The sequence below is a fragment of the Nicotiana tabacum genome, chromosome 5 (genome assembly GCF_000715075.1).
Source record: "Nicotiana tabacum cultivar K326 chromosome 5, ASM71507v2, whole genome shotgun sequence".
In the NCBI taxonomy this organism is placed as follows: Eukaryota; Viridiplantae; Streptophyta; class Magnoliopsida; order Solanales; family Solanaceae; genus Nicotiana; species Nicotiana tabacum.
Window position 1 is genome coordinate 111,583,918 of NC_134084.1, and position 22,779 is coordinate 111,606,696.

Sequence of the window (22,779 nt, forward strand, 5' to 3'; positions counted from 1 at the left end):
CACGAGGAGACTCAAGAAAAGTCTACGAGAATTTCCAGCTACAACTTAGAATGATGTTTACAACAGATACAATACGAAGTTGCGGATAGAAGAGGATACCATCATTCAATCTCGAAGGGATGAAAATGTAAGTTCAAGGCGAGCTGAAAAAAGGTCCGGTAAAAACAGGTACGAGCCTTACATGGGACCGGCAGGAAGAGACTCACGTTCAAAATAGGAAAACCCAAGGTAAGATCATAGATCAAGAGATAGGGAGTCTGGTTCATCATCAAGGTTCAGAAAAGAACAAAACACGTGAGAGACGCGAGGTGATGACAAAAGCTCGAAGGCAAAGATCAACGGTTACAGTTTTAATGTTAGCACATCCGAATTGGTGGCTGTTTTAAGGAGCATGGGAGACAAGGTACGCTGGCCAAAAGAAATGAGATCAAACCCGAACAAGCGAAATCTTGATTTTTGGTGCGAGTTTCACCACGATCACAGTCACAAGACGGCGGATTGTAGATTGCTGCAAGGTGAAGTAGAACATTTATTGAAACAAGGATATTTAAGTGAATTATTTAGTGAAAAGGAAAAGCAGACATATATGAAAAATAGACAGGAGCCTCCAAAACCCCCTTCACCAAAAAGGACGGTTAATGTCATAAGTGGAGGAGAAGAGATCAATGGCGTAACAGTAGCGAGGAAGGTGTCAAAAATAACAGTTACACACGGGAAGCGAGTTCGACAGGTTTTGGAAGAAGATAATATTATATTTGATGATGCAGACGCAGATGGCGTTCTAACCCCACATAATGATGCACTGGTAATATCTTTACTTGTACATAATACTAATGTGAAACGCGTTTTGATTGATCCAGGTAGTTCCGTGAATATCATAGTGTTAAGAGTGGTAAATGAGGGCTCATACATTGTCCAATTTTGACAACTCGAATGTCATAACAAAAGGCGAGATAACACTCACCACATTCGCTGAAGGAGTAGTCAAAGACACTAAATTTCAAGTGGTAGAAATGGATATGGCTTATAACATGATTCTTGGTAGACCATGGATTCATGAGATGGAAGTTGTTCCATCGACTTTGCATCAAGTTATTAAATTCCCTTCACGATGTGGAATATGGCAAATCCGTGGTGACCAGCAAGCGTCTAGGAGCATTATTTCGTAGCAGATTCAAGCGCAAAAAGAGAAGAAAAATAGCAATCACAGAATCCAGTTGATGATGCTGCAACACAAGCCTCAACTAAGCACGGGCGAACAGATATAGACTCGAGGCCTGATACCATCCAAGAACCAGAGGAAAATAAAAACATCAAAACAACGTTGAGGAATTGGAAGCTGTAGTACTATTTGCACCTTGGCCTGAAAGTAAAGTCTACACCGGGACCAACCTAAGTCAAGAAATAAAAGGTAAGTTGATTGAATTTTTAAAAACTAACGTAGATTGTTTTGCCTGGTCCCATTATGATATGACAGATATACCTTCGGAAGTGATGACCCATAAATTAAACGAAGATCTATCGTACTCGCCTGTCAAACAAAAGAAAAGAAAGCAAGGATCTTTCAAAAATTAGGTGATTCAAGATGAGGTGCAAAAACTTTTAAAAATTGGGTCCATCCGCGAGGTAAAATATCCAAATTGGTTAGCTAATACTGTAGTAGTACCTAAAAAGAATGGTAAATGGCGAGTTTGTGTGGATTATATTGACCTAAATAAAGCTTGTCTTAAAGATTCTTTTCTATGACCGCATATAGATCAACTAATTGATGCTATTGCAAGACATGAATTGTTAAGTTTTTTAGATGCATATTCAAGGTATAATCAGATAAAAATGGATCCTATAGATGAGGAAAAAACTTCATTTATAACAGACATGGGGACTTACTGTTACAAAGTAATGCCATTCGGTCTCAAGAATGCTGGAGTCACATATCAAAAGCTGGTGACCAAAATGTTTCAAGAACATCTAGGGAAAACCATGGAAGTCTATATAGATGATATGCTGGTCAAGTCACAACAAGCAGGGGAACATATTCAACAATTGTCTGATACATTTCAGATTCTTCGCAAATTTAACATGAAATTAAATCTTGAGAAATGTGCATTTGGAGTTTCGTCAGGTAAGTTCTTGGGATTTCTTGTTTCTAACCGTGGCACTGAAGTAAATCCCGCGCAGATCAAAGATATTAAGGAAATTTCAGATACACCGACGAGTAAAAAAGAAGTACAGAGACTGACAGGAAGAATAGCTACTTTGGGAAGGTTTATTTCTAAATCATCAGAAAAATGCTTCAGGTTCTTTTCAGCCCTAAAAAAGCAAGATCAATTTGAATGGACTGAAGAATGTCAACAGGCGCTTAAAAATTTGAAAGTATACTTGTCAATTCCACCGTTGCTCGCAAAACCAAAAGATGGGGGAGAAACTACTCATCTACCTTGATGTTTCAGAAGTGGCGGTAAGTGATGTGTTCGAGAAGACCAAGGTAAATAATATCCGATTTATTGTGCTAGCAAGTCATTATTAGATGCTGAGACTGCGGTATCCTCATCTAGAAAAACTTGCACTTGCGTTAATTATGGCATCTAGGAAGTTAAGACCTTATTTTTAGTATCATCCTATCTCTATAGTAACTCCCTACCCCTTATGTAATATACTGCATAAACAAGAGTTATCGGGTAGATTAGCCAAGTGGGACATAGAATTAAGTGAATATGACATTACATATCAACCTAGAACTGCAATAAAGTCATATGTTTTAGTAGATTTTGTGGCAGATTTTAGTCAAGGGATACAACTAGAAGAAAAAAAAGAATTGCAGGTATTTAACGGGTCTAATTCAGGTACTTGGACCTTATTTAATGATGGTTCATCAAATGTAAAAGGGGCAGGTCTAGGCATTATTTTGGTATCACCCATGGGAGAAACCATACGACAAGCCATAAAATATCATCCTATTACTAACAGTGAGGCAGAATATGAAGCTGTGATTGCAGGTTTAGAACTGGCACAAGAACTCAGTATAGAACAAGTCATAATCAAAAGCGATTCACAGCTCGTAGTTAACCAAATGTTGGGGAATTATACAACCAGAGAGGCAAGGATGCATCAATACTTGGAAAAGGCATGGGATTTGGTCAGGCAATTTCAAACTTGGAAAGTCATGCATATACCAAGAGAGGAAAATGCCGAGGCAGATGCCCTAGCTAATCTTGTGTCTACTGTAAAAGTAACAAATGACGAAAATGCTTCTGTGATTCATTTATTTCATTCAGTACTTGATCAAGACAAAAACGAGGTAAATTTCAATAATCTAACTTGGGATTGGAGGAACGAGATTGTCAATTTTTTACAGTATGTAATTTTACCTGAAGATAAGAAAAAGGCTTAAGCACTTCGCAAAAATGCTGCTCGCTATTGTTTAAAGCAAAGAAATCTTTATCGAAAGATGTTTGGTGGTCCTCTAGTAAGATGCCTTGGGCTTTCTCAAACAGAGTATGTGATGAGAGAAATACACGAGGGACATTGTGGAAATCACGCAGGAGGAAGATCTTTAGTAAAAACCATGATTAGAGCCGGCTATTATTGGCCAAAAATGGAAGAAGACGCGGAAAATTTTGTGGCTAAATGTGACAAGTGCCAAAGATACGGTAACAACATGCATCGACCTGCTGAATTGTTACATCCGGTCGTTGCACCATGGCCTTTTATGAAGTGGGGATGGACATCGTAGGTCCACTACCACAAGCCAAAGGCAAGGTAAGATTTTTATTAGTATTCACTGATTATTTTATTAAGTGGGTAGAAACAGGAGCTTTTAAACAGGTACGAGAAAAAGAGGTCAGAGATTTCATCTGGCGAAACATCATATGCCGATTCGGGGTAGCAAAGAAAATAGTATGTGATAACGGCCCGCAATTTATAGGCGCGCAAATCACAGATTTTTTCCAAAGTTGGCAAAATGAAAGGATTACCTCAACGCCTTACCATCCGGTGGGTAATGGACAAGCTGAATCAACAAATAAAGTCATTATCAACAACTTGAAGAAAAGATTGGAATAATCTAAAGGCAATTGGCCAGAGGTACTACCTGGAGTCTTGTGGGCTTATCGAACAACATCAAAAACTAGTACGGGGGAAACACCGTTTTCGCTTGTATACGGAGATGATACCTTAATTCCAGTCGAGATAGGGGAACCAAGTACGAGATACACTCAAGCTACTAATGGATCGAACGAAGAAGAGATGCAGGTAAACCTGGATTTACTTGAAGAAAGGAGGGAAACTGCATTAATAAGGATGGCAGCACAAAACAAGTTATGGAGCGGTACTACAACCGGAAAGCTCGTCTCAGATATTTCAAAATTGGGGACTACGTACTCAAGAAAGTTTTCCAATCCACGAGGGCACCCAATGCGGGAAAGTTAAGTCCAACTTGGGAAGGACCTTATAAAATTCATGGTATCGCAGGAAATGGAGCATACGAGCTTGAAACATTGGATGGCAAGATTCTACCTTCAAATTGGAATGTTGTTCATCTGAAGAGATACTACTTCTAAGAAAAAGAAATACCTACAGGCAGGTATCCTCACTAACGATTTTTATTTTTGAATTATTAAAATTTTACTTACGATTTTAGATGATAGGCAAAAAGCTAGCCCGCACTAAATGATGAATTACGATCTGAAAGACACGTGGAAAGAACATAATTCTCGGTCTAGGGTTACAACTATTCTGATGAAAATTTAAATGGGTTAAGTAGTCTTCATCTAAAATCATGCCTCCGAGTCCTGTATGTTTTTTCCTTTTCAGGAAAAGGACCGCATGAAAGGAATAATCAAGTGCTCGAGATTTCATACTTCAAAACTGAAACACTTGGGGGAGTATATAATATACATGTGATATATGTACAAAGAAGGTAAAGAAGATTGAAAACAATTAAAGTTCAAGTCAAGCCCAAAAGTTTACTCATCAAATATCAAGTTCAGAGCAAAGTCACGAGCCAATAACACAAGTTTGATCAAAAAACCTACATATAGATTTCAAAATCTTACGATGTTTAGGTTAAAGGTAGTATTTAGCCATGGGTCATAAAGAAACCCTTGGATTTTCTTTCTTTTTTGCAAATCTGTTATAAAGAAAACAGTTACGGAAAAGTAATATAAGATATTTAAATACATGTAAGATGTTATTTAAACTTGACAAAGTTCAAACGAAAATTTTATCAAAGTTATTTCAGGAAATATGTGTGTTCCTATTTTTTTTTCGTATGGTTACACCATTATGAAGTTGAGACGTCTTCTTTATTAAGTGTCGTATATAAAAGGGCCCTCTTTTATAAATTCATGTTTGATTCAAAGATCCATGAAGTTAATAAAGCATTTAAAAAAAATGCAAAAAGGGGTAAGACAAAAACCCACGAATTAAAAAGCAAGACCTTGGACTTATATAAAAAAAACACAAGGCAAAAAGAGTAAAACAGAAACTCAAGAGAATTGAGTTGAAACAAAAACTTTATAATATTAAGTTTAAACTAAGTAAGAACTTAGTTATAAACTGATTGTCATTTTTACAAAATGCCCCAAAAAGACCTGGGGACTTGTCATCACCAAAAACATAACCCCCAAATGGGACCAGGGGTAATACCACAAATTCCACCAAAAAGAAAAAAAATGAGTCAAACTTCATAAACTTTCATTGTGGAGCAGAAGAAGAGTTTAAACAACATCATCAGCAACAGAAGGCTCGATTTGGTCTGAAGGCGCTGGGACATCCACCGCACCAAGATTAGCTTCAACGTACTGGGGAGTATCAGCCGTAGGAGAAGAAAAACTTTGGTTTTGCTGAGTTTTCTCAATGGTTTCTTTTATCTTAGCTAACTCAGCGTCCAAGTTAAAACCCTCTTGGCTAGCCTCCACAAGGGTATCATGGCGTGTGTTAAAAATATCCCAACTCACTTCAATAGCAGTTTTGTCCTTAAGAGCCTCGTAGACTCTTTCCCATTGATCAATTTTACTCTTGAGCTCCTCCCTCTCAGCCAAAGCAACATCATAAGAAGATTGCAAAGGGGAAAGTGAACTCTCCAAAAATCTGACCTTATCAGAAGACACACGGAGATCTTCTTGGGTCTGGGTGAGTGTCTGAACAAGTTCACCTACATAAACTTCTTTCTCGTTCAACGAGGCCTTCAATCCTCTGATCTCTTCGGTGGCTTTGTAAAGTTGTTCGGCAAAAGATGTCTCAAGGATATTCTTATCCTTGTCTGCCTGATTGGAAGAAGCTTTTTCAACTGCCAACTCTGAAGTCAAGACCTTCAACTGTTGCTCTAAGGTACATTTGCTTTCTTCAAAAACTTCCATCTCAAGATAAAGACTTTCATATTGTTTTTTCCAATTGTCTGCCTCAATTTGGTAATCATGAATTAAATGCTCTATATGGGAAACCGTTTTCAGCATCTATCTATCAATGAGATTGATCTAAAAAAGAAGAAAGGGGTAAGAATCTTAGTAAATGGAGAATGGAATAAAGCGTAAAAAGACATCAATACCTTCAGTGACGATTGCACTATATCATTCATCCAAGTCAAAGAACTATGACTTTCTAGCTTGGACTTTTCAACCGAACCAATGAAGGGCTTCAACCATACGTCAGCCCGACCTGACTTTTTCAAAAGACTACCATCGGCAGGGACCTCAATGGTAATCTACTTCATCAGTCTACTTCCAATTGAAAAACCAACCTCAGTACGAGAAATAGTAGTAGTGGGGACTGTAGAGGAAGTCATAACAGCTTGGGGCGGAGCAGAAATAGTATCAATAAAAACTGGCAAAGGACCTTCCACAGGGACAGACACGGTAAGTGAGGCAAGAGGTACTTCATGAGACACCAAATCCAAATTTTCATTATCAAACCCATGTGAAATAAGTTATTCATCAGAGTCACGAGCTGCCATAGGAGTATCACCGTCAGAACTCACCAAGGTGGCTTCAACATGCTCGGTCACGGGAATAGAACGGGGAGGAGTAGCTTCGACGTATGAAAAGATGCGTCTTCTGGACTGCGACCTTCTAACCAAAGAACTTCCACCATGTTCCTCTTCTTCCTCGGAATCTCGGGTTACATTAGCCTTCCTTTTCGATGAAGAACTCAAGATTATTTCTTGAGCTCTTGCCAAAGAAACTATGGAAGCCACGATTGAATCGGCACTTACACCGCGAATGGGAAACCTTGATAAAAAGAAGGGTCAAATATATTCTAAGGGAAGAATGAACAAAAAAAAGAAGGGGTAAAGTATTTACCATGAGTTTTAACCTTCCAACCAAACATGTGTGAAAGGTTTTTTCCAAGATCTACCTTTCATCGGAGCAACAATCAACAATTTCTCTACCCAACCACAAAAATTGGGAATCTTGTCAATAGTTCCCATGGTTGCTGAAAAAAGAGAAAGTTAAACAGCCACAGGAAAAACAAACCCTTTCAAAACGAAAAAAGGGGGGGAAAAAAGAGAGAAAACTTACGTGCAAAATTCCACTTTTCAGGGAATGGTACATTTTCTTCACCTACTAATCCTACAGTAGGAGCAGCAAAAAATTTGGCATACCAGCCACGGTCCTTGTCATCCTCAGGGCTGACTAAAACTCTCTTACTCCTCGCCACTAAAGTAAAGATCCTATGTCGGAACAATTTAGGGGAGTAGAGATGGATCAAATGAAAAAAAGAAAAAGGCAAATTAGCCAAGCTAGCTAAGTGCCTTAGACAAGCAACAACCCTCCATACAATGGGACCAATTTGTCTTAGACAAACATTGAAAAAATTACATAACTCGATGATAACAGGATCAATGGGAGGTTTAAAATTTAATGTAAAGGGATATGTATACACGAAAGAAAATCCAGTCATGTAGGATGTGATTCTTTGGTTTGCATTAGGAATTATGATGGGGAAGTCAGGCCTCCAATGGCAATCCTTACAGACAACAGAGATTAAACCTTCAGTAATCTAAGAAGGGTAAACATCAGCACGATCAAGAGAGGACATAGAAGAAACCTGATTCCTAATCGATTCTCTATCAGTGTAAAAAGAAAGTTCAGAGGGAACAATTTTGTCTACTAAAGGCTCACGAACTGGTTCATTAGAGTCTCTACTTCTAGAAGAAGATCTATGTGGAAGAGAACCCATAGTTCTAGATGAAGAAGGAGGGGTAGAACCAAGTGGAGGTAAAGAAGCACCTCGTATAGATGAAGATCCCAAACTGCGTAATCTTCCCCCTCTTCTGCTTCTAACAGGAGTAAGGGGAAGTTCATCAACAATAGGAACTCTTCGGGGACTAGGGTTCGAAGAAGACATGGTTGTACGAGGAAGAAAACAAGAATAAATATTCAAAGATAGGTAACTTTTATGAGAAAGACAAAGACAAAGGTTATATTTATACTCAGAAGCAACCATCAAACAAAAAAGGTAATGATGGAAACGTCATAATGAAAACTGTCACTTCGTGATTGATGTAGCCGCAAAAAAACTCTAAAAGGCGCCGAGGAGTTGCAGATCCAATCAAATAGTCCACGTGTCATGAGCATTAAATGGAAGTGACATACGAAACGTCAGTTCTGGAGAAGGTATAATGGCGGCAAAAAATTTCGCTTTAATGAGATCCACTTTCCAAATATTCAATTGTTGAATAAATGGCAAGTGTGGGGACTATCTGTATTGGGAAAAATCAAGTTAATATATTGAATTAATATTGTGATGATATGTTATGACACGTGGATCAGTAAAAAAATGACAGTTGGCGAAGGATAGCTGAAGGGACATGAGCTTTAACAGGTACGAGCAAAGACTCAAGAAAACCAGAAGGAATGGGTGCTCGGACCTCTTGGTAATTTGAAGAAGCATCGAGAAATGAACCTAGATAGCAAAAAAGTATAGATACGTATTATCTGTAATTAATGAGCATCAATGAGGGGAAACGTTATAAAATCTTCATAAAACAGTTACAATTGCCAAATATAACATTACATTAAATGTCATTAATTGCCCGGAATGACTCTATTATGGGAGGAAAGAACGTATTACTTAGAAATAGCTATAAAAAGAGAGAAATAAACATTTGTAAGGACACAGAATATTATTGAAATACACTGATTACTTTGCTTTCTTTTACCTACCCAGCTATCGTTTGAATCAATTATTCTTATTTATTTTTATTTGATTATCAGTAACTCGAGTTCTTCTAATAGCAAGCTTTAACCGAAATTCCTATTTTCTGGTTAAACAGGAGTGTTATGAAATACATATTATATGGTTGTCCATTAATGAAATATAACTCCCACTACTGTTCTCCATTATGTAGATAATCCTCACTACTTCTCATTATTATAGTTGTAACTCCCACACCTCCATAACCTCCCCATGATCTTTCCCCGTGTTCTCAATAGTTAATACCATATTTATGATATCCCGTTTGTATACCTTAATGTCATCCTATAAATAGAGGGTTTGAGAATCACATTGTACACACTTGAAACACTTGAAAGAAATAAGAAGCTCTCATCTCTTGCTCTCTACATTCTTGTCTATTTTCTTGTTTCATATTGTTATTTTGATTTAGTTTCTTAACACGATGCATATTTTTTTACTCCATATCTTTTTTTTATTTTAATAAATATTGATCCTAAAAGATGACCGACCAACACTATCCAACCGAACCCAAAATCCATATACATAAGTAAAATATACTAAAGAAACATAAGTGAACCCTCTTCCCCGAAATATATGCTATTTATCCTCTTATTCATACTTTTTTTTTTTTTCTTTTTTCAAGATTTTCATCCAAATTGATAATGATTATTGCCTTCTAGAGCTCTCTTATTCTGAATATCTATCTCCTTATCCATACTTTTTATTTCCCCTCTCATAATCTCATGCATAATACTCCAAAAAAGAAAGAAAAAATATTACTTTGAAAAGTCATAGATATACCCGGTTCATCTCACATAATCTCATGCATAACTTGGAGTTTATTGATAATTGCACATGTCATGTGTAAACCTTAAGTTTATCAATATTTATAATTTATCTAATTGGCATAATTGATTTAGCCATATCAATTTAAGTATGATGTGCAAAAATAAAAGAGAATTCGCATGGGTAAATATTAAAGAACAAGAAAGTTCTTTAAGAATTCTCCTATGTTGCTTGTTCTTGTTAATTAATAGACCAACTAAAATTGGGATTGAATCCCATGAATACTGAAAATATCAAAGGTGAATATGGGCTCATTCATTTGCCATGTGTCGACGCCCCTTTTTCTAAGGGTCGAAATCGGGTATACGACATTTGGGAGGACAACTCTATTCCCTTTCGAGAATTGGGTCTTAGAAGTTGAAGAGTCGCCACCTAATGATTGTGAGCACGTGATTTTTGCCTTACGAAAACTACTCCAAAATAAATCAAAAAATAAAATAAATTTCTTTTACTGTGTAATTTTTGAATTTGCGTGGTGTTAAATATTTGTTTTATGTCCGTAAATGTTTACTTTGTCATAATAAAATAAAAATTAAAATAAAATACATGTTGCATGCATATAGGATTTAATTATGTATTTGAAAGATAATTTAAATAAAATCACAAAAAATATGCATTCGTTCTATTTTTAAATATGTTACTGTGTGATTAATGTTTTGACTATGTGTTAATAGTTGTTATAAAGTAATTAATATTTTTGTGTAAGGTTAAAAATTGTTTTATAATTTTTATTAGGATTTTTTAATGATAAATAATAAAATAAAATAAAATAAAATAAGTTGTAAAATAAAAATTGGACCTGGATTAAAATCCAGGCCCAAATCAAATTACCCCCCCCCCCCACAGCCCAATCCAAACAGCCTGTCCGGTCCAATTTACACGAGCCAAAACGACAGCGTTTGGTCGCACTTCATCAAAGACCGTTGGATTAAATCAATCCAACGGCGGAGATCTCACCCCATTACCTGTAACCCTTTACCCGACCCTTTGACCCGATCCAGTCTGACCCCGAACTTCAACCAAACGACAACGTTTGGTTAAGTGGATTGATCTCAACCGTGCATCTTAATTGATCCAACGGATGAGATCAATCCACCCCACCCCTATATAAGGACCAAACCCCTACCCCGGCCCCTAACTTAACACCCCCCTCCTCTCACTGTTCATCATCGTTCCCAAACCAAACCCCTAACCCTAGCCGCCCTAGAATCCCACCGCCTGAAACCCGGCGGCATCAACGCCGCCGGTCACCACCTTAACACCCTAGAACCCCCTGAACACCCTCTATCCGAATATGTTAGCCTCTTGGCTCGAATCTTCCTGAAGGTTCTCGAATCTTCATTTGAAGATTCGAGCCAAACTCAGATCTAAACCTAACAGCCCCAAATCGACACCATAGCTTCCCCTAACCACCCTAGGTATGGATCTGTTGTTTGTTTGGTTCGAATCATTTCCGAGCTTTTCGAATCTTCTTTTGAAGATTCGAGCCAAACAAGAACAAACTCAGATCTGTTCTAAACTGACACCAAATGACCCCTAGGCTACCCTCACCCTTGTGTCGTATTTAGTCCGCCTCGAATCTGACCAGAAATGGTTAAGTCCCAAATCGAACCTTCAAGAACCCTAGAAATACCAGACTTTTGGATTCTGCCCAAATTAAATAAAGATTGAGGTTTAATCGACCTTGGTTGAAGTATTTTCAGTGGAAAATACTTCGACTAAGGTCTGTTTGATTTCAAACAAAGTCCGAATCCAAGTTGAGTTCGAGTCGGAATAAAATTGAAAGATTCAGAGGTATTTTTTCTGTTTCTTATGTGTATTCTACATGTATTTTTGTTTGTTTAATAACCTGTTAATTTTTCATGATTTTATTTGATTAATTTTTGTCATCTTTGTCTCATGCCCGTCTATATGATCAAAATATGAAACTGTTTCTGTTGGTTGTGATTATTTACAATGTAAGTAATCGACTCGATTAAGTTCGTCGATTAGTTATATTATGAATTCTCATTTATGATAATGCTGATTGAAACAGTCTGCTTCTATTGTTTTAGACTGATTATGGACAAATGTTGTAAATAGTCAACTGATTAATACTCGTCAATTAAATCATGTTTGTTTGCAAATCAGTAAATTCAAATGTATGATGTGTATATATTGTTTTCTGAACAGGGCATTGTCAGTATATTGACAATGCTCCTGTGTGTGTTTGATCTTGGTTCAATGTTTAAGTCCAGTCTGAATTGTTATAATAATTTCAGTAATATGTTGTTATGATGTTAGTTCTGAATTCAGTGTGATTTTACAAATGTTGATTAGATGTAATTGTGTTAGAAGGTTACATTCTTAGTTAGGATTCAGTCCAAAACTTTAGGATTGGTTGTAGCTGTCTTAAATCAGATTAATAATCAGGTTTGAACAGATTTTAAAAAATCTGTATTGTTAGATTTTAAGTTTGACAGCAGTAATAATAGTAATCACAGTAGGATTTCTGAGGGTTATTTCTGGGACAGAATAGTGAGGGTAATATGATAGCATAATGGGCTGAAAGTGGAAAGTTATTGGCTATTATTTAAAGTGATAATGGGAAACAAAGCGTAATGGGCTGCTTAAAATCAGGATAGGATCATTTAAAGTATTCAAAGGCAGTTTTAATGGAACTTTCTGATTTTTAAAGAAGAAAAGGGGTCCAGGCAGCACTTAAAAAGATAGGACAGCCATGTATAAATAGAGGGGGATTGGGACTGATTTAGAAGAGCCTTTCAGAAGAAAAATAGGAAGAAGAAAAATAGGAAGAGAAAAATCTGATTTGAAAAGAAAAAGAAATCAGATTTTAACAGGAGCCTTTCAGGAAGAAAAAAGAGAGTGTGAGATTGAGAGAAAAATCAGATTTAAAGATCAGTTTTCAGAGAGATACATTTGAGAAAAACAGAAAGAAAGAAAGAGATAGAAATAGAATCAGAAACAGAAATTTGAAAAGAAAACAGAAACAGAAAAAATCAGAAATAGGAATCCGAAACAGGAAGAAACTGAAAATCTGAAAAAAATGTTATCCTTCTAGAATCTGTCCGTTGTTTGTTTTTGTGGATATTATTCAGTCTGAATTTGAAATCTTTCCCTCAAGTTTCTGTCACTGTTCATCTGGGTTAATGGGTCTTGTTCAGACTTGCTGTGTTATTGGTATATTCTGCTGGTTTTGTTACTGCTGCAACTGCTGAAAATTTACTTCTTCTACCTTCATTTCCAGGTACTTATCTCTTAAGTTCTATGTTGGAAAAAGATTCAGCATGACAAATCAATGAAGCTTGAATTGCAATTCTGTTTTCCATTTGTCCAAGTTCATTAGTTTAAATTTCATTTTTTGTTTCATGTTAGTTAATTAGTAGTGAATTCAATTTGGTAGCTATGAGTTAATTGTCTTATTTTGAAATTCATATAAAGCTTTGTAATAATGTTAGTCGTTCTGAAATCTCATTAGTTTAGTTATATTTGAACTGTCAAGGTAGGAAACTTGGCGTAAAGTTGGCCATTATTTAAACTTTATGGTATTGTTAGCTAGGTATAGCATAATATGGAAATATCAAGGAAAATATGCTATTAGTTTATTTTGTTAGTTAATTGTTGTTTAAGGCTAGATAATGATTGGTTGCATTTTATTCATATATGGTGTAATAGTGATTATGGTTAACATCAATAGTCGGAAGTTGCATTAGTATCCTCCACTATGTTCGCAAACGTCAAAATATGGCGAATAATGTTGTATGCAATATCACTTTATTAAGTCAATTAGGTAGATTTGTTCCTTTTTTTTAAAATAACAAATGGCCTAGGAATGTTATAATGTGAAAGTTAGTAACAATGGTTCACATAAATTAAGAATCCAATCGGTTCGACGATTATATACATCTTACGTTTAACCATAAGCAGAATTAACAAAATAATTAGGCCTATTAGATTAAAAGCAAGTATATGAGAATAAGATGAGATATACAAATTGCAATACTTTATATCAATGACAATTAGAAATAGAATTTGCACTAAATAAATAATGAAAAATTGTTCAAAAATACTTCTTCCCTTCATAAATCATTTTTGTTAGTTTCATATACAATTCATTCTTTGGCATATATATGTTGTATTTGCTAAAATCATATTTTTATTCTTTCTTTGAATTTGAATAGTTGGGTTGAATATAATTTATATCCGGAAATTATAATTGACGGGCAACATTTAATAAATTGTGAATTTCTTTTAAAAGAATTCAAAGACATCCCTTAAATATGAATTTCTCAGTATTCTCATATAAAATGTGTAGATATAACAAACAATTTGTGAAAATTCATAATACCATTAAGAATATTTGGTGTAATTAGGGATACGTTCGCGTAACCTGATTATACCGATAAAAGCAATTCGAATTATGCGTACGCGCAATTTCGAGAGAATATTTAATATAAGGGATTTCTTCGAGGATGTCAAAATAGTTTCATATAACCCGAGACGTGCAGTTCATTGTCTAAATATAAGGGTGATGACGTTCATAATTTTATTTTAAATCACGCACATATGAATTTGTAATAAAGGAAATAATATGGTCAAATTTTATTGTGTACACGTACGCGTGGCACGATTCCCGGTAATTATAAAAGGTATATAATACGAATATACGTACGCGTAATTCGTTTATATATTTGTAAACAATAAGTAAAAGCGGTAGTAAAATCATGCAATAAAAACGTATTTAGTAAAAATCAAGATAATTAAGCCAATAATAAAAACAGTTAAGCGACCGTGCTAGAACCACGGAATTCGGAAATGCCTAACACCTTCTTCCGGATTAACAGAATTCCTTACTCAGGATTTCTGGTTCGCAGAATAACAAACAGAGTCATATTCTCCTCGATTCAGGGATTTAAAAAATTGGTGACTTGGGACGCCTTAAAATTCCCAGGTGGCGACTCTGAAATAATTAAATAAATCTCGTTTCGATTGTCCTTCAATTGGAGAAAACTCCCCACGCGCCCCGCTGGCGCGGTAAAAAGGAGGTGCGACAATGATTATAGTGCATTAGGACACTTTTAAGAAAGGTTTGAGTTGGAAAACCAGAGTTCGGGTAAGGGCTAGAAATTATCTCGAGGGGAAGGTGTTAGGCATCCCTCAAGATCTACTAGTGTGGTCCCGGCCATATTACAATTGTGACTTTACCAGTAAACAATCAAGGCTCAAATAAGGACTCGCATATAACATTGCAATTAGGTTGAAAACTTTTGAAGGCAAGTAGAGAGGGCAGAAATTTATGAAAAAGGATTTGAATAGTTTTACAAGAAGAGATGAAAGCAAATAAAGGGAAGGGGGTCCTAGGTTTATGATTAATATGGATCACTTCAATGCAATATCCAGCAATCACTCCTCAGAAGAGGGGTCACACGTGATATTAGCGCACCGGTCATCATATCCATATTCTACCCGTCCCACCCCGTTAAGGTATTAAAGCGCGGAATGGTATCGTTACTTATTGCATGCTATTACCCACCCCAATCCTATCAGTCTCGGAGGCATTGAGACTACTAATCCTACAGGGTAAGGAGTAGGCTGAACCCTTAGATTTAAAGGATAAAATGCTAAGCAACATACATAACAAATAGGACCGCACATAAGGGAACATACGAAGACAAATAAAGGCTCACAGATCCCTCCACAAGTGAAAATGTAATCAGCACATCTCAAACGCATTTAAGGTCTCAAAGATGGGAGTTTTCAGAAAACAGGAATAGATAACAACAGTTGAGTTTAGCGGCATATAAAAAAATCGTTAAAGCATGGTTTTTGAAAATCAAGTAGTGACAGTAGCTTAACGAGGTGCTGGACAAGTATTCAAAATAGCACGATTCTGGGCAGAGAATGGTAACCCAGTAGTTTGAAAACATAATAGAACAAGAATCAGAAAATCAGTGAGAGTAAATAGATGCACAATTTCAAGATTTTGTTTCCAGATAGAGCGGGAGTTTTTTTTTTAAAAAAGAGTGAACTTCAGCAAGAATGGGAGCAGCAGAGTTCAGAATTATAAGAGGCTGATTGGTCTTAAACTGGTAAAACATGATTAATCGATTCTTATTAGGCCTAAAGTTTGTCTAGGCGTCGTATGTGTTGCCTATTTACCTTAAAAGGGGAGAACATGCATATTAATTCCAGTTTTTAGTTGTAAGAGGGATAAACAAACAGTTAACCATACTTGTATTATTAGATTAAGCATGCTAATGAGGCATTTAACAATTGCAACTCAGACAAGTATAAAACCCTAAACAACAGGATGTCTAATGCACATAAGAGTTCTTAAAACATGATTTCTAAATGTTAATGATTATGAGAATGCAACAGTAGCCATTATAACAGTTGTTTGCCTATTATTAACTGATCATAGTTACGAAATGAATATAACAACAGGCTGAAAGTAAAGAACCTAGAACAAGATTTCTAATGTGTGAGATGCATGTCCTATACAGGTTATCTATTGCGCAGATAAATAAATAGAGTCCTATAAGCATGTTTTCTACCCATTACTTAAACTAAGCATGCATAACCCCCTCATATTCACTATTCAACCCCAATCATTCGTTTACAAATTATTACAAACCAATGATAGCCGAATTACAGTAATAAAGAATAAAATAAGAAGTTATTCTATAGGGAGCCTTCAATCAGGCCCATTCTTCCAACCTCACTCCTTTCAAGTTTCACAGCCTTGACATGGTCAGGGTGCGGCAAAGCTCCCTAGGGCCCCCATTGGGTCCCTGGCCAATACCAGCACCCAAACACTTACCAGAATGTTGGACATGAGAGATAGAGAGCAATGTGTATTGCTGTGTGAGTTTGTGATATGCAATGTGTTAGTGAGTCTCATGCAAAATAGAATGGGGGGTACTTATAGTACTGAAGACGAGTAAACAAACAAGGTAGATTTTCATATTTAAGGAACTGGGTATCAATCATAATCAAATCAGTATAAGGGCTCCCCTTTAATTAAGGAATCAAAGTCAAACGGTAATAAGCAGTTGTTTAAAAGGAAAGAAATCATAAAGCATAGTATGTTCACATAAGGAAACAGAATAGCATAAGGTATACAATAAAGACTAGGTACATGATACTTAATTAGGGAAATATGTCAGACAAATCAATCAATATATTTGTGCACACATATATGGCCGAATACTACCTTAATTCTGGAAAATAGTCTCAAAAATAATGAACGAGATTGAAAACCTAGTAGATCAGTATTAATTGAGGAAGGTATCCCATAAATTAATGAAACAATTCGAAATCAGTACCAAACTATAAGGAAAATACGCAAAATCACAATTTTTAAGGCAAGTATCACAGTCTTAAAGGGAGCTTGTAAGAATCAGTATAAAATCACCACGTAAACAATCAGAGAAATCTTAAGCAAAGAACACAGAAGGGTAAGGGAATGAAACACTAGCGGCAAAATTAAAGCAAAGAGCACGGAACTCAGAGAAGAATCCATAAGAACACACAAACAAGCAAACACGACAATAATACAAATATAAACCCTAAAGCTAGGGTTTCATCAGACTTAAGCAAAATGTTTAGAAATAGTGCTGAGAATCATGACTTAGTACTCAAAATCGGAAGATAAAGTATTTTCGAAAAGGGGTTAAGAAACCCTAGTTTCCAAAGGGAACAAAAACGTTTAAAACTTGAATAATCGTAAAGATCGAGTAGAGAATAGTGCAAAACATAAAGGTATGAGTTGAAAATCGTTAAAAAATACAGAGATTTAAGAGGTTTGGGTCGAGATTAGGGTTTCATAAGAAACCAGAGGGAGAAGTGAGAGAAACCTGGCTGTGAAACTTAGGAACAATGGTGTTTACAACACCATCGAACAAAAATCCATCGGAGAAAGGCTGGAAACAAACCCAGGCAAGGCTTCAGTGACCGTCTTGCATGGTGAAGACCCACGGAGTCTCATGAATGAAAGGAACCGATGAGGTAAGGCTTCAAGGCGGCTGGTGGTTGAAAAAGGCGAGGCTGGAGGTGGCCGGAGACATGGTGAAGGCCATCGGAGAAGAAGAACCAGAAGGTTCTAGAGAAAAAGAGGAGAGGAAGAGACGGATAGATAGAGAGACCAGTTTCGAAAAGTGAGGGGTCAGGGGGGGTAGGTGAGAGTTTAATTAAGGAAAAGGGATCTGGGTCGTTGATCTTATTTGATCAACGACTCAGATTAGTTCGGAGTTGGGCTGGGTTAGTTTAGAGTTGGGCTGGGGCGAATTTGGTTGGGTCTTGGGTTAAATTAAATCTGATGGGGGTGGGGTTAAATTGGGGTTAAAATTGAAATAATAATGGGCTATGTGTTAAATAGCCAATTTCCCCCTTTTATTTTATATAAAATAGTTAAAATAATTTTAAAAACAAATTAAAAGCACTGAACTAATTAATAATATATAAATATTAATATAAAAATACTGAAAATAATTTTATAATTATAAAATGTTGGTAATCGTAAAATAGGTTCTAATTGCAATTATATGCAATTTAGCCTTAAAAATACCCAATAAATTTGTAAAAATATGCAAAATTCACCTTAATTATATTTTGGTGTAAATATGAGAATGGAAATAAATTATTCACAAAAAATGATAATTTTGAGAGCAATTACTGGATTTTGTACTGCTGAAATAGACAATAAACTAATTTTAAAATCTTAAAAATTAGGAAAAAATACCAAAACTCTTGGGCATGCTCATATATGCATACACATGCCATTTTGAAAGTATTTGAGTATATAAAAAAATACCTAGGGAAAAATTGGGTATCAACAACTGCCCCTCTTTACCCGAGAAGGATGAAAGAGTTGTCGGGTAAAGATATGATGGCCAATTTTGACCGAAAGAAACTATTTGAAAAGTTTTGACCGAGCTCTGGTTCCTGAGCTGCCTACATATCCATGGTCTTACAGAAATCAGGCCATGTGTAGTTCAGGATCCATTGACGGGATATGCCGATGGAGATTTTGAAAAGAACGGACACGATGTTTGGTTGAGAAAAGTGGTTGAAGTCTGATAGGTTGCGGGAATTGGAGCGAGATCGCTTCTGCTGAGACGGATGTTGATAGCCGGTGTACCTGCTGTAAGCACGTGATTTTTGACCCTCCCCGGGAATTTTTACGTCCTTAAGCTTAAATATCTAATTTAGGACTAGTATAGCCATTTTAACTATTTTTACTTTATTTCGTTGCAAAAGAAATTTCAAAAAAATATATATATAAATTTTAGTTTATGTATCTCTCATAAACTTGAAAAATACAAAAAAAATTGTACTTTATTTTTGTACTTTATAATTTCGAAAATTACAAAAAAAATATATAATTAAGGTTTTGTAGTCATTTTAATTTGGAAAAAATACAAAAAATATTACCTCATATTTTATCTTAATATTTAGAAACGAAAATTACAAAAATAGTTTTATTAATATTTTGTAGCTATTTTAAATCCTTAAAAAATATTTAAAAAGATATAGTTTTGTTAAATACTAGTCTTATTTTGGTAGTTATTTTGCTTACATAGGACTAGTTGAGCAACGTGTTCCTATTTCTCGGGTCCGGGCAAAAGAATAATATTCGTGTTCAAACTACCCGGTTTTAGGCCTAATTTTCGGACCTAGCCCACAATAAACCGTGTCCAGGACACGTGGGGAACCCCACCACGCGTGGGGGACATATGCCTTGAACCCCACCACGCGTGGGCTCATTTTTCTGGGCAAAACCCATGCTACAAAACACGGATGGGACGAAAAGAACAGGGAGGATTTTTTGGAATTTTCGAAAAATTGTACTGTTCCGCTTTCTTCTTCATAAGAAGAAAGAAAGCAAACCCTACTGGGTTTTTTTGGACCACCTCCAACGCCTAAACCCCAGCAGCCCCGCGTCCAAACAAACAGCTCCCTCCCCGTCGTCAACCTCCGAACAGCCCTCCCATCATCAACACTCCATGAACGACCACCCAACTCCTCCATCGCCGACCACTGTCAAAACGCCATAAACACCGGCAACCACCCCTCCTCCTCCTAGCTCTAACGAACCAGTCCACCATCGTCAAAACCACCCAACACCACCGTCCAAAACCACCGGCAGCCCCCACGCACCAGCTCCGTCGAGCTGCTGCTCGCTGCATCGCCACCCCCACGACCAGCTTCCTCCAACTCCTCCATCACTGACCCTCCGCCACCGTCAACCTCCCAGCTTCCCATCGAACCCCACAACTAACCAGAAAAACCCTACCCATAACCACCAACCTTCGACATAAAACCAGTCGAAACCATCGTCGTCAACCTCCAGAACCAGTCCGCCATTTTAGTCCAACGTCGTCAACCTCCAAGCAGTCATAGCTGCGTTTCCGAGCAACGATGGGTTGCTTCGATCCTGTTTGGCCGAGTTTTCTGTTTTCCATAGAGGTCGACTTTGGTTCGTCGAGGTCTGGTACGTCGAGGCGTTGTCCGAGGTTCCGTCGTTGTTCTTCGGTCAGAGAGGTCCGGCTTGAGTTCCGTCGGAATCGTGTTTGTCGTCCTGAGTTTGTCGAGGTTCAAAGGTTAGTAAACTTCAAGCATTAGATAAGGAAATGTTACGTTGAATGTTCGAAGATGCAATATATAAATTGATGCGATAATGTTCTGCTTATGTTTTTACCATATGCATTTTGTTCATTTTTGGTGTTTCGTATTTTGTTTATTTGATATCATTTAATTAAGTTGGACTAGACGTTCTATGACACAAGTTTGACGTTAATCTGTTCGTCCTTTCCTTCGGTTAGGTCATTCGAAAAATAGTATTAGTGCACGCTGTTACTACTACCGAAACACTCATTCACTAAACTCCTTTTATTAAACTTTTAACAAGTCATGGGATTTTAGTTGTAAAGAGGCCGTAAGTTTTAGTATTGTTAAAGACATAAAAATGACACCCTTTTAAATATATATATATATAATAGTAATAATAAAGAATAAAATGAGACGAGCCTCGCCGAATAAAAGGGACAAATTGCGGGGCCCTCACAAAATATATGTATTAAATACTTAGATTCCGGGATGGGCCGTTTAACAAATTTCACGGCCCTCCCCAAAAATAATAATGCGCTAGTTGCTTTAGGCGCGTCTTTAATAATTTAATTTTCTTAAACTCGGGTGTGCATTTCATGCGACCCAAATCCAAATCCTAAAACATCAAATAAAATATGTTTCGGATCGTGGGTGCATTTCATGTGACACAGTCCAAAGATATATTTTAAGCGATGTTCACATTCTTGTAAAAACAATAATAATAAAGCGGTTAAAAGATAAATTTGCACATAAGTTCATATTGTATTAAAAATCAGATAAATAAGCCAAATATAACAGTTGAGCGACCGTGCTAGAACCACGGAACTCGGGAATGCCTAACACCTTCTCCCGGGTTAACAGAATTCCTTATCTAGATTTCTGGTACGCAGACTGTAATATAGAGTCATTATTTTCCTCGATTCGGGATTAAAATTGGTGACTTGGGACACCCTAAATCTCCCAAGTGGCGACTCTGAAATAAATAAATAAATCCCGTTTCGATTGTCCTTTAATTGGAAAAAACTCCCCCTGCGCCCCCTCGGGCGCGGAAAAAGGAGGTGTGACAGCTGTAAGCACGTGATTTTTGCCCTATATGAGAATTACTCCCAAAAAATTCAAAAATAAAATGATTTTTCTTTGGTGTGCAATTTTGTTATCTGATTTTTACATGTTTGAGCCTAATGTGCTAAATGCTGCTTTTACTGCTTTGATGTTACATGAACTGTATATAAATTGTGCCGAAACCCCTATACTTTCTGAGTCTTCTAAATCATGAAGAAGGGCGTACTTCGTACGACTTCTTTTCTGTATAGTGTCAAATCCCAATTTAGAACGAGGTTCGGACAAGTTGCTAAGCCGGTGAAGCTTCTGTATTCCCGGTACGCTGTCCCCCCTCGGCTCGAGCTGTCCGCTCGGGTAAGCCAGGTCTAGAACAAACACCCAGGTCTGAACCTAGTATAACAAAGCCACATGCCGGATCCCTAGTAGGAACGTTTATTTGCATCATGTGCATTTGACTTAGGGGACTCAACACAGGGGTTGGGTCCGTCTAGGACAAGCAACCTGAAAATAATAGACAATCTTTCGGCATCCTATGTGCTACATGTTGTATTTAGTCAAGGGCGTATGGGTCATTGGGTCATTTCCAGCATGATGTTATTTTAATCAAAGCATGGGGAACATTTGTGGAATCCAAGAAGCCTTTGAATTCCCTATGTCCCCCACGCTTGCTTTTTGGGAAAACACATGGGGAACATTTGTGGAATCCAAGAAGTCTTGGAATTCCCATATGTCCCCCACGCTTCATATGTTGGGAAAAACGCATGGGGAGCATTTGCGGAATCCAAGGAGTCTTGGAAATCGTTATGTCTCCCATGCCACATTTTTGAAAGAAATAATAAATATAAAAAAATAAAATTACAAATAAATAAAAGCATTGGAAAATTCAAAAAGATTTTGTATGTTGTCATCATTTTCCACCTATAAGAAAATCTTGAAAAAAAGGAGAAAATAACAGCATAGAAGTCCGAGTAGAGTCGAAACTCTGCCGAAATTTTGAAAATGAAAAATGTTTTGTTAGTTTGTTATATTAAAAGCAAAAGAAAAAAAAATAAAAAAAAAATCATCATTGTTTCGTCTGTTTGTTTT

The 22,779-nt window shown here is 36.7% G+C and overlaps 1 protein-coding gene across 1 annotated transcript; it reads left to right on the top strand.

Annotated features, from left to right (window-relative positions):
* Positions 1-391: 391 nt before the first annotated feature.
* Positions 392-872, top strand: LOC142180912 (uncharacterized). The gene is made up of 2 exons (XM_075253015.1): positions 392-805; positions 861-872. Exons 1-2 carry the CDS (start codon positions 392-394, stop codon positions 870-872), a joined length of 426 nt encoding a protein of 141 aa, XP_075109116.1.
* Positions 873-22,779: the final 21,907 nt, after the last annotated feature.

What these genes read in the sequence shown, in the direction of transcription:
- LOC142180912 (XM_075253015.1), top strand. Translation starts at nt 392, where the DNA reads ATGGGAGACAAGGTACGCTGGCCAAAAGAAATGAGATCAAACCCGAAC.